Genomic DNA, 12,344 nt, shown 5'->3' on the forward strand with positions numbered 1-12,344 from the left:
GCAAAGACGTGGAATTAACCCAAATGCCCATCAATGATAGACTGGATAAAGAAAATGGTACACCCTGCACATGTACCCTGGAACTTAAAATAAAAGTTGAAAGAAAAAGATGGATGCATAGCGCATAGTAGGATGAATAGCACATAGTATTTATCCATCTCTAAGGGCAAAGAGAATAGGATAGAAACAACAGCAGTTTGTGGTTTCAACCGCTTTTCAGGTGGCAGGAAGCAGTTGAAAGGATAAACGGTACTTGGTTGGGCTGAGCAGAGGAAGTTAGTTGTGGACTGTGCAAAAAGTGTGTTCTCAGAGGCAGCTGCACATGAAGGTCAAAAGACCAGGGCTCAAGTTCCATTGTCCCTGAGGTCAACATGACCTTGGACAAGTTACTTTCCTCTCATTTCATCATAATATGAAGTGGTTATACGAGATATGTGATTCTTATCTTCTGGTGTCTGAGAAAATTACCTGAAAATTTTTTCTTTCCAACATGTACATGCACACGTGTTTTGATTCTCATTCTGAAATGGGACTAAGATATTCAGATTTTTACAAAAGCTCTCCCAAAAAACTTTAAGAGCCACTGTTGTAGATAGTCTGGAAGAGCCTTTTCAACTTGGACATTTCCATGTTTGGAGGGTGGACTAAAGGAAAGTGTTGCAGGAATTGTATGGCGATCCAGGCATGAGGGTTCTCACAAGAGGCTGAGATCCTATCTGCTAGATATGGCAGAAGTGCCTTTGTGGAGACAGTGACATTTGCAATGGGTAGGATGTTCACAGAGTGAGACAGAGAGGTGGGCTCTGCAGGTGGAGGTGAAAGCAGGAGCAAAATCCCGGAGATAGTACAGCAAGTGGCAGTTACTTGCAATCAGGAATTGCAATTACACGAATGTGCTGGCATCCACTGAGGCACGACATGAAGAACCACAAATGTCCAGGTGAGTAGCTCGGTGCTCCATCCAATTGATGGTGTGGAGCCACTGCAGGTTTTTGAGCTAAAGACTGCACAATCAGAGTAGATCAGTCTAGCCATCACTCTATATAATGCACACAGGCTTCATGATTTCAATGCCTAGATTTGGCTCAGCTACTTTTTCTTGAGCACCTACTATGTGCTCTTTATTCCAAGTACTGCATACATCTTTATGACCCAGTCTTCTCTGTAGCTGTACAGCCACATCTCTCTACAACCACTCTCTCACTCCTGTCACTCTCCTTGGACCCTACACTTCTGCTTTTCCTGATGATTTGAAATGAAGTGTGCTCCCTTATGCCTTGTTGTCCTCATAGAAGACCCTGCCTCTACTTAGCTTTCCCCTCTCCACATCAGCACACAGGAGATATTGCTTAAAGAACATTCTCCTGGCTGGGGTGGTGGCTCACACTGGTAATCCCAGTGCTTTGGGAGGCCGAGGCAGAAGGATTGCTTGAACCTAGGAGTTCAAGGCCAGCCTGGGGAACACAGTGAGACTCCATCTCTACGCAAATAAAAAATAAAAAAAATTATCTGGGCAAGGTAGTGCACACCTATAGTTCCACCCACTTGTGAGGCTGAGGCAGGAGGATCGCTTGAGCCCAGGAGTTTGAGGCTGCAGTGAGTTTGCACCACTGCACTCCAGCCTGGGCAACAGAATGAGACCCTAGGAAAAAAAAAAAAAACAAAAAGGAAAACTTCCCTGGCTGAGGCTGGAGGATTGCTTGAGCCCAGGAGTTTGAGGCTGCAGTGAGTTTGTGCCACTGCACTCCAGCCTGGGCGACAGAGTGAGACTCTAGAAAAAAAAAAACAAAAAGGGAAAATTCCCCTGGCAGGACTCTCAGATGCTGCTGAGTAGCTCTCAGTCCTCTCTGTAACCCCAATATAACACATCTATCTCCGTGCTTACACTGGGTGGCTTTCACTTGTTTATCTGTGAATTGAAGAGAAGTGGCTTGAGGTCAGGCAGTGCTCCTCATTGGTAACTGCCTTCCCTGGGGCTAACCAAGGACCTAGAACAGAATAAGCTATTGAAAAGTGTTGAGGATTGAAAAAAATCAAAAAAATAGAAATGGCAAATATCTAGGCCAGTCACTGGACATAGAGAATGTTATTTAATTCTTACCGCACATCCTTGAGACATGTATTGCTATTTGCATTTTGTGTGAATATTCATTTGGGTAAGTTTATGTAATCCCTCCTCTGCAGAACTGGGATTCAAATGCAGGTGTATCTCTGTTCAGGTCCAGACTCTTCTGCCCTGAAGCAGTAGTACTTGGATGGAATGACGTAGGGTTGGACAAGCCACACACAGGCCACTTCCTCTCACTTACTTTTCTTTGCTTCCCACTCAACCAGGACAGTTCCCACGCAGTTTTTCAAGATTCTTATCTGCTCCCACACTTGGGGAAGTTCCCAATGCAACCTATCAATCCATCACCACCACGAATACCACCCAGGAGAGGTGGGGAAAAGAGTTTACCACATGGTCACTGGGTGTGAGCAACTGTTCCCTGTCTCTATGGCTTCCCACTTGTGGCTCCCACCATGGCCTGGAGTTTTGGGTGGAGTTTTTCAAATAAAAGCCCTCAGCATTGCAGGACGGCACAGTGGTGAGCTCGTAGCTTCACCAGGCTCATCAAAGCTGCTCCAGGAAGGCCCAAGCCAGACCAGAAGACATGCAGATCATCACCACAGCCCTGGTGTGCTTGCTGCTAGCTGGGATGTGGCCAGAAGATGTGGACAGCAAGAGCAGTGAGTGTGGCAGGCATCATTTTGCTTCTCTCTGGGGAGGGCAGAAACGTGGTCAGCCACTCTGGGGTTGGAGCAGGCCTCTCCTTGAACTCACCAACTCTATCTCCCCTCTTCCTACCTAAAGAGGAGGAATGGTGAACTTGGACAAGCTGGGGGTGAGGGCTAGTAGGAGAACCATGAGTTGGGGCAAACACAGAGAACCGAACTGACAGCTTCAGTACAAGGAGGCTCTGCTTCATCCAGACCCAAGGAAGGGAACCTGTGAGGTTACTCGGGTAAAGCTGGGAGGCCCAAGGCCCAGGGGAGGGCCTGGGTGTAGCTTCCACAGTGTGACAGACACCAAGTAGAGTCAGAAGGCAAGACCGGGCTCTAACAATTGGTCACTCTTGGGCAAGTCGCTTTAGCTCTCAAACTCTACTTTCTCTATCAGTGAAATGGAGTTGATGATGTCTGCCCTCCAAGGCTGTTTGGAGAACACCAACCTAGTAAGAGGCATGAAAGGGGGTGCAAACAGAAAAACTAGGAGGAAGAAGCTGGGATTGGAATGCAGCTCTCTTGCGGGATGTGGTGTGGGACGAGAATGCACAAATGGGCAGAGTGGGGGTTGGGGGCTGGGAAAGAGCTAAGGACCAGGGCAGGAGGGTATTCAAGAGACTGAGTAGGGCAGCTAGCTAGTTCCTGGGAGCTCTTCCCTTGTCATCTCATCAGTTTGGACTCCTCGAACAATTCCTAATCTTCCCCAGATCAGGTCTGTGAACTGTGGACCACTGTGTCCTGCATCAGACTAACCAGGTCCCCAGGGTGTGGGGTCCAGAGCCCTCGGACATGAATACTGGGGCAGAACCATGCACATGTGGTGAAATACCAAAACTGGATGAGCCTTTAGAAACCAGGCTCCAAAAAGTTTTATTTTACAGATGGAAAGTCTGGGGCCAGGGTGAAGGCACATCTTCCTCAGGGCCACTCAGGTGGGGTGCGGGGAGCTCAGATCTAAACCCCAATCTTCTGACTCTTTACCTAGCCCCAGAACAAGGTGGCTGATGAGACAGAGCTATGCCGGCACCATCTGGATGTGGTCCCCAAGCCAGGGCTTGTCCTGGGAGGCGTTTTTTTGTTTGTCTTTTAAAAATTGTGCTACAGGTGAGAGGTTGAGAAATGGATGCAAACCATCGTTTGTGTTCCTCTTCTAGTGCAGGTACCCTTCTCCAGATGTTGCTTCTCATTTGCGGAGCAAGAGATTTCCCTGAGGGCAATCCTGTGTTACAGAAATACCAGCTCCATCTGCTCCAATGAGGGCTTAATGTAAGTGATCACCCGCTCAATCTCTCCCTAGAGAACAGAACCCCGCCAGCCTGGAATTACAAGAGTAGACACTAGATGACAGTATTTTACCAGAATAAGGTTTCTAAACCCAGAGCTGCCAGCACCTGGGTGCAAGCCACACTTGGGCGCTAGAGGGAGCGCTGAGCTTCCTAGCAGGTGTGAGGAAGGACGCATCTGTGCTCCTGCAGTGACTTGTGTTTCCTGAAACTCCAAGGTGGCAAGTATTATATCCCAGCATTAGGAGCTCAGAGGTTTAACAAAAGCATGAGGGGTTATTGTGCACTGGAAAGAGCAAGGGAACCAGGATTAGTTCCTGCCTCTGGATTTGGAACCCATAGTCTTGGATGACTGTGGACAGGTAACTCCTTTGTACTGAATTATCTGTGTATCCTTCTGTATTCCTTATCTGTGAAGGGTCATAAACATAGCTGCCTCACAGGGTCTTTACAAACTTAACTGGGGTAGCTTTCACATACCAGTCGGTATTTTAAGACTTTTTCATGTACATTCTCTCTGTCTATCCTCTTGGGGCACATATTTTTGTTATCATGAAAAGTGAGGTTCAGGAAGGTAGAGATATTTGTCTAAGATCAACCAGATAGTAAGAGATAGAGTTGGTCTATAGATTGGACAATAGTCCAGTTTAGGAAGTAGACAGATCAGAGGAGAAAAATACACACCCACACACACACACAGGCACACGCACACACAAACACATGAGTCCAACGCAACAAGTAAGGCCCCAGATAGACACAGAAACATTAAAGTTGGTGCAGGGAGCTATTCCAGGATGGGAATTTCTCATCCCACCTAATCATCAGAATGTTTTCAGGCTCTTCAGCCCCACCCTGATACACCAAACTGAAACCAGGAGAGGGGTCCAGGAAGTTCAATTCATAAGCTCCTGGTGCTTTGGCTGTTCCCCAGCGTGCAAACCACACATCCTGTGCAGCAACTTCATTTACAGAGGGGAGCCCAAGGCCCAGCAAGAGCAGTTTAGGGGACCTGGCAGCCGGAGGAGGCGGGGCTTGTGCGTTGCCCACCCAGTGGTGGCTTGGGTGGCTCAGCCTTCTCTCTTATTCTCTGTTCACAGATTCAAGCTGAAGAGAGGCAAAGAGGCCTGCGCCTTGGACACAGTTGGATGGGTTCAGAGGCACAGAAAAATGCTGAGGCACTGCCCGTCAAAAACAAAATGAGCAGATTTCTTTCCATTGTGGGCTCTGGAAACCACGTGGCTTCACCTGTCCCCGAAACTACCAGCCCTACACCATTCCTTCTGCCCTGCTTTTGCTAGGTCACAGAGGATCTGCTTGGTCTTGATAAGCTATGTTGTTGCACTTTAAACATTTAAATTATACAATCATCAACCCCCAACCCTCTGGGTCTCTTGGATTTCAGAGTGAAAACTTGATTGGCATTGAGAGGTGGGAGCCAGGGGCTGAAGGATGGGTCAGGAGGAGGGAGACATATTGCACCTGGTGCCAGGGGAACTGGGCTAATAAGTGACTCACTAGCTCTCAGTGACTGCCTTTGTCCTGGGGTGTAAGCTTTGAGTCAGTGTGGTGGTGCGGATTCTCTGCCTCTAGATTTGGCTGCCAGGAGTGGTACAGTGGAACAGAAAGCTGGGGTTCACAGCTGGGTCCACATTGGGGTGCAGGACTCTTCTTCTCCCTGCCCTGCCCAGAGGGCTTCGGGGGTGATGTTATCACCAAATCACAACTGCCCTAGCTGGAGGGGATCATGTGAGGTTGTCTGCCTGTAAAATGTTGCTAAACCCATTTTATAGATGAGGTGACTGAGGGCTAAAGAGAGATGCAGCAATTCAGGGGCAGATCTGGCATTAGAGCCTAGAGCTGTTGCCTCCTAGGACAACTCCAGGTGTCCCACATTGCCAAGTGTACTGCCTGATGCAGTGTGGTACCAGATCTGGGGGACAGGCCCTGCTGTTGTCAGCAGTGCCCATCTCTTCTTGAGGAAGATCTCAGTGGGTGTCCAGGCATGGGTAGGTTCTGGGTCTGATTGAGATGCCCACCCAGCTTATCTGGAGGAGTGAGGCTGTCTTGGGAAGAGCAGGATAAACCCTTGGTGGACATATAGGAAGAGGAGGGCCAATGCTTTAAAAGGGACAATCACAAGCTTCAATTTGTACAACGTGTGATTCAAGGAAGAATAGCCAAGGAAGGAAGTATTTCTAGGTCTTGGGGTTGGCACACCTTTAAAGATCACTTTTAGAGGGCAAAGGTCTCATGCTGTGTTTCCCTCATTCCCCATTCAACACGTCCCACATCTGGCTCAGTCTTCTTAATCTGCCTCCTCCCCTCCACCCCCATGACTTCCCTTCTTTAGCCCTTATGACTGCCACCTGTCACACATCTGGCCCAGTCTTCTTAATCTGCCTCCTCTTCTCCACCCCCATGACTGCCTTTCTTCAGCCCCTATTTTCTCTTGCTTGGACTATTGCAGTAGGCTGTTTTCCACCCTCCCTTCTCAACTCCATCTTATCCACAGCCAATAGCTAGTCTTCCTGGCATCCATTCTTCCCTCCGGATGACTCAAAAACCTTCGCACCTTCCTCATGCCTTCAGAACTGAGTCTAAACTCCCCACCCTGATATTCTAATTCCTCTAGAACCTGCCCTCAACTTTCCTTTCTACATGTCTTCAACTTTTACATTCTGGAGCCCCATATCTGACCGTTTGGGGATATTCCCCCCAGGCCCTCTCCCCACATTGCTATCTTGGACCTCCCCTAAAAGAATCTTTGCTATGACCACACTTCCCCATCCTCTAAAGTCCATTAGGCCCAAGCCCCCTCTTCCCTACCAATCCTGAGGCTCACTAGGACTTAGTCATCTGGTTTCCCTCTGAGTGTCAGGTGCACATGAAGTCTGAATCACTTGCTGCTTGGAGTGGGGAGGCATAGATTGGGGTGGGAGACTAGAGGGGGAGGGATGGGTTTACTTTTGGCAGGAGTATGGTTTTAAAGAAAGAAATGAACTGAATATGAAATGGATGAGTTGCGAGCCAGGAGCACCCATGCTGGGGACTGGAGCCACTGTTCCAGAACAGCCTGGGCTGGTGAGGCAGGCCCTCCTTGAAACTCAGATGAGCCAGGCTAGCCCCATGGCCAGGGCCTCTGTACATCTGCCTTCCACTAGCATGCCATCCACCCACACCTCTGAGAGCCCCTACTGGTTGGCAGTTACTCCTGAAGAAAACACCACTGTGTAAGAGATTTTAAATAAAATGTATTTTCTGCAAAATGTCAGCAGTCCTACTATTGCATTGATCTTTCCACAATAACATATTTAGCAACACCTCACATTCACAAAGAGCTCTCCTTCCTACATTGCAGCATCCCTTCATGTCCATGACTCCCACAGGCATGCTCTCAACCCCTGGGAACCGAAGACAAACCCACTGCCAGCAGCTCACAGTGGAAGGGAAGGGGGCTTAGAGACAGCAACCTACTTGCTCAAGGCCTTGCTTTAGAAAAGATCAGCAATACTCAAATAAACTCCAAACCAGCAACAAGTCAAATAATAGCCAATATTACTTAACACATAGTACATTTTGAATCACAAAACAGAATGCATCCTATTTGAAAATTATGGTAGAAGTATTCCAAAGCATAGAAGAGGAGGCCAGAGGAGAATGGAAAAGTCATTTCACGTACTCCAGCTTGATTTCAGTAGGGGTAGCAGAGTTCAAGTCTTCAGGGTGTGACCTTTCCGGCCCAGGTGTTTCATATAATTCTGGACCCACTTCTCCTTTGGGTCAGCACAGATCTCCTTGCCCAGTTTGGTTCTGAAGCTGTGGAGGAAGGAGATCTGGCACAGTTAGATGGAACCCTTTGAGGGTTTACCCAGGAGATGACACACTGGGTTCTAAATCTGCCTGGTCCACCTACTACAGGTGAAGGGGCACCCCTCCAGGACAAGAAGTAGGAGGTGTGTGGACAGAAGGGGTCTCTGGAGGCAGCCACTGCTCTTGCTGCCCTTGGGAAACTGATCCTGGCATCTGCTAAAGGGTGTGGGCTGGTGCCCATCCAGGAAACAAGGTGTGGGAAATTATAGGTCCTCTTTGGACCTGTTTTGCAGCCTAAATTGGAGGATTTGCATCACATAGTCTGGCTAGATCTCATCCTAAGTAAGATCTCAAGTCAGTCTGACGTCTGTCTCCTGGGGCAGAACTTTGGATTGAGGAATGTGGGGGTGGGGAGGAGCCAGGTGAGCAGGGATTTTTCTACCCACATGACAGCCTTCTGGGGACACCTGCTGGTGGTGATCACATAGCTCTTCAGCCTCTGCAAGGAGATCTTCTTACTGCTAAATGTGAAGCAGCAAGTGGATGGGACGTTGAGTGCATCTAGAAATAGTTACAAAGAAAAAGACTTTGAGGATGTGTTAGGCTTTTCTCAGCTTGAATACAGCAGGGAGCATCTGTATGGGATGCAAAGCAAAGAGGACGAAGTAGATCTTACTCACCCCCAAGCCCAGCACTCCCACCCTAGACCCTGAGGTGAGGTGGGACCTGTGACATGTGCCTCAGGATCTCAAAGGCTCAGCTGCATGGTGGAGACATGTCACAGCCATCTAGGGGAGGCCACGGGCAAGGCCAGTGGGGAAAGGTCCTGGGCGTGGTCCCAGATCTGCAGAGTTTGGGACGATCAGATGAGGTCAAAGAAAAGGCCCTAAATCTGGAGTCAGAAGCTTAGGTTTCATTCTTGCTCTGCAATAACCTGGAGGTGGATGGCTAGGGTCCCTTCTGCCTCCAACATGGGCTTCAGCTTTCTATCTTTAAAATTAGATGTTAAAGTGAACCTCTGAGGAGCCTTACTATTCTGGTGGGCTTAGAAGTGGGGCACTTGGCTGGGCCTGGTGGCTCACGCCTGTAATCCCAGCACTTTGGGAGGCCGAGACTGGAGGATCACTTGAGGTCAAGAGTTTGAGACTAGCCTGGCCAACATAGTGAAACCCCTTCTCTACTAAAAATACAAAAATTAGCTGCACGTGGTGGCGGGTGCCTGTAATCCCAGCTACTCAGAAGGCTGAGGCAAGAGAATCGCTTGAACCTGGGAGGTGAAGGTTGCAATGAGCCAAGATCGCACCCCTGCACTTCAGCCTGGGCAACAGAATGAGACTCGATCTAAAAAAAAAGTGGGGGAGCACTCGGGCTTAGGTCTTCCTTGAATAGAGAAACAGAGGGAAAGAGAGGGAGAGACGAAGGGAGGTGACTTACCTGGCTGAGCAAGTCCCTGGGGCTTGAAAGCTGCTGTTATGAGCAGCAGGCACAGAAGCACTGCAGAGACTTTCATGTTGAAGGTTAAGAGTTGGAGATTTCACAATGTTTCTTTGCCTCTCTGCTCCTCTGGCTGTTCTGCCGGCCTTTTATAGGGAGTGGAGAGGCTTGGAACTCTCAGAGGACCTTGGCCTGAGCAGGGCGTTGACCAAGTCATGATGAAGGGGGATCCTGAATCTGCTGAGCTGGAGCTGGGCACCAAAGACTTTTCTAGGAAATGCAAGAGGGAAGCTGAGGGCTGAAGCAGCACAGCATGGCTTCCTTCTGGCTGTCCAGGCCACAAGGAGCCAGAGAGGAAAAAGGGACACAGACGTGCCCCAGCCATTCACCATGGGAAGCCATAAAGGAGCTGTTTTCTTCTTACTTTCTCCAACAGGAAAGAGAAAAACAATGAAAATTAACTCCTGTAGAGAAAGAGTGCTGTGCTAAGGACTCTGTTCACGTTATATATTTAGTTTGAGGAGGTACATACCATTATTATCATGCCCATTTCATAGAAGAGGAAACGGATGCAGAGAGATTAAATAACTTGACCAAAATCTTATGGGAAATGAGTGGGAAAGCTAGAAGAGAAAGCTAGTCTGCTTATATTTTATCACCAAGGCAGTTTCAACTTTTGTTTAGTGGCAGAAGTCTTTTTCCAAGTCAACTTTTATGTGGAAGTCTAACATCTGAAACAGATTAAGTCAGATTTCTGATGACAGGGGCTCCTTACATTATATATTGTGACCCTTTCTGCCCCTCAGGTCCAGAGGGACATGGTTCAAACACCTCTGATTGATGCAGGCCCTGTGTTTCCAGGAAGGACCATTGGGTTTCTAGAGCTGTTGATGGGAGGGCTGGGGTGGCCCTCAGAGCAAAGAAGTGAGGTGTTTGGCCCATTCCTGGGCTCCTCCTACAAGGGGGCACATATCTGGGAGCTGGGAGGTGGGGAGAGAATGGCTTAGAATGGTTGAACATGTCCCTTTCCCACTCATCCCTAGCTCCAAGACTTGGCACAGTTTTTGTGCCTTCCTGGAATACTCATCCCTCTGCATTCCACTCTAGCAAAATAAGCCCAGTGAAAGTAAAGGGAAGAAATAGAGAGCTAGGATTAGAGAAATAGGAAACAGTAAATATTAGAAAGGATAGATGAAGCCCAAAGCTGGTTCTGTAGCCTATAATTAAGCTAAAACTCTCCTGCACTGAAAATGAAAAAAAAGAAAAAAGGGGCTGAGGCGGGGGGATCACTTGAGGTCAAGAGTTCTAGAGCAGCCTGGACAACATGGTAAAACCCTGTCTCTACTAAAAAAAAATACAAAAATTACCCAGGCATGGTGGCACATGCCTGTAACCCCAGCTACTTGGGAGGCTGAGGCAGGAGAATTGCTTGAACCTGGGAGGCCGAGGTTGCAGTGAGCCAAGATTGCACCACTGCACCCCAGTCTGAGTGACAGAGTAGGACTCTGTCCCAGAAAAAAAAAGAAAAAGAAAAAGGAAAAAGGAAAAAGGTACATATAACCAGTTGCAGAGCCTGCAGACCCCAAAAAGAAAATAATAAGAACTTTATGCCAAAAATTTAGTTTAGAGGAAATGGATGAACTTCTTAAAAATCTGACTGACCAGGGTGCACAAAGAAATAAAAAATAGAAAGTCATTCTAAAGCTATTAAAGAAGTGGAATCAGGAATTGAAAATCTTTCCAGAAAACATTCTCTGGGCTCAAAGGGCATGAACAGCTAATTCCTCCAAGCATTGAAGGAAGTGGTCATTTCAATCTTGTGCAATCTCTTCCAGAGAATATCAAAAGATTGTACACCACTGAATTCATTTTGAGACCTACCTAACTTTGACACAAAAATGTGTCAAGACCCACCTGAGAAAAGGATATTACAAGCTTGTCCCTTCAGACACACATTCCATTCTTTTCCATTCTATTCTCTGCCCTAGGAAGCCAATCTTGGTGGGTTACATCAGTGAGGTTGCTGACCTTCTAGCTTCTGACAGGGTTTAGGCACAAGGGAGCTTCTGAGGACATTAGAGCAGGGAGAAGAGTTAAGTTGAGGTTCTTCTCCTCTGTTGTCTCCCTGTGTTCCTCAACCTGGATACATCCCTCAACTAATGGTTTTAACTTCTTTCAAGGTGGTTTCTCGATGACTCTCCTATCCAGGTTTGCTGAGCTATCCCCTGTTCTTCCTTTTTAGATTTAGGAATATAACCATGTTCTTTTTAAAAAAATTTTATTTTATTTTAAATTTTGGGATACATGTGCAGGATGCGCAGGTCTGTTACATAGGTAAACATGTGCCATGGTGGTTTGCTGCACCTATCAACCCCTCACCCAAGTATTAAGCTCCATCCACATTAGCTATTTATCCTGACGCTCTCCCTTTCCCTCACTCCCTGACAGGCTGCAGTGGAATAGCCAAGACAATCTTAAACAAAAAGAACATAGCTGGAGGTATCATGCTACCTGACTTCAAACTATACTACAAGGCTGCAGTAACCAAAACAGCATGGTACTTGTACAAAAACAGACACACAGACCAATGGAACAGAATAGAGATCTCAGAAATAAGACTACACATCTACAACCATCTGATCTTTGACAAACCTGACAAAAATAAGCAATGGAGAAAGGATTCCCTATTTAATAAGTGGTGCTGGGAAAACTGGCTAGCCGTATGCAGAACACTGAAACTGGACCCCTTCCTTGCACCTCATACAAAAATGAAATCAAGATGGATTAAAGACTTAAATGTAAAACCCAAAATTATAAAAACCCTAGAAGAAACTCTAGGCAATACCATTCAAAACATAGGCACAGGAAAAGATTTCATGATGAAAATGTCAAAAGCAATTGCAACAAAAGCAAAAATTGACAAATGGGATATAATTAAACTAAAGAACTTCTGCACAGCAAAAGAAACTATCATCAGAGTGAACAGATATCCTACAGAACCAGAGAAATTTTTTGCAGTCTAACCATGTTCTTAATAGCCTCACGGTACCA

At 47.2% G+C, this 12,344-nt stretch overlaps 2 protein-coding genes across 2 annotated transcripts; one reads left to right on the forward strand and one right to left on the reverse strand.

The window, feature by feature from the left end:
- The first annotated feature begins 2,250 nt into the window (after positions 1-2,250).
- On the forward strand, positions 2,251-7,304 carry CCL1 (C-C motif chemokine ligand 1). The gene is made up of 3 exons (XM_004041945.4): positions 2,251-2,730; positions 3,921-4,032; positions 5,147-7,304. Exons 1-3 carry the CDS (start codon positions 2,655-2,657, stop codon positions 5,247-5,249), a joined length of 291 nt encoding a protein of 96 aa, XP_004041993.1. The 5' UTR covers positions 2,251-2,654; the 3' UTR covers positions 5,250-7,304.
- Positions 7,281-9,473, reverse strand: CCL13 (C-C motif chemokine ligand 13). Its single transcript, XM_004041944.4, has 3 exons — positions 9,294-9,473; positions 8,306-8,420; positions 7,281-7,865 (listed from the first exon to the last, which is right to left on the reverse strand). The coding sequence occupies exons 1-3, from the start codon at positions 9,367-9,369 to the stop codon at positions 7,760-7,762; spliced, it is 297 nt and encodes a 98-aa protein (XP_004041992.2). The 5' UTR covers positions 9,370-9,473; the 3' UTR covers positions 7,281-7,759.
- Between the last annotated feature and the right edge of the window lie 2,871 nt (positions 9,474-12,344).

The sequence above is a fragment of the Gorilla gorilla genome, chromosome 4 (genome assembly GCF_029281585.2).
Source record: "Gorilla gorilla gorilla isolate KB3781 chromosome 4, NHGRI_mGorGor1-v2.1_pri, whole genome shotgun sequence".
Classification (NCBI taxonomy): Eukaryota; Metazoa; Chordata; class Mammalia; order Primates; family Hominidae; genus Gorilla; species Gorilla gorilla.

Excerpts from the sequence above, each read along its gene's own strand:
- CCL1 (XM_004041945.4), top strand. The coding sequence starts at position 2,655 with ATGCAGATCATCACCACAGCCCTGGTGTGCTTGCTGCTAGCTGGGATG. Across the intron at positions 2,731-3,920 it reads AGATGTGGACAGCAAGAGCA|TGCAGGTACCCTTCTCCAGA; the intron begins GTGAGTGTGGCA and ends TTCCTCTTCTAG. Across the intron at positions 4,033-5,146 it reads TGCTCCAATGAGGGCTTAAT|ATTCAAGCTGAAGAGAGGCA; the intron begins GTAAGTGATCAC and ends CTCTGTTCACAG.
- CCL13 (XM_004041944.4), bottom strand. The coding sequence starts at position 9,369 with ATGAAAGTCTCTGCAGTGCTTCTGTGCCTGCTGCTCATAACAGCAGCT. Across the intron at positions 8,421-9,293 it reads CCAGGGACTTGCTCAGCCAG|ATGCACTCAACGTCCCATCC; the intron begins GTAAGTCACCTC and ends AACTATTTCTAG. Across the intron at positions 7,866-8,305 it reads TGTCCCCAGAAGGCTGTCAT|CTTCAGAACCAAACTGGGCA; the intron begins GTGGGTAGAAAA and ends CTTCCTCCACAG.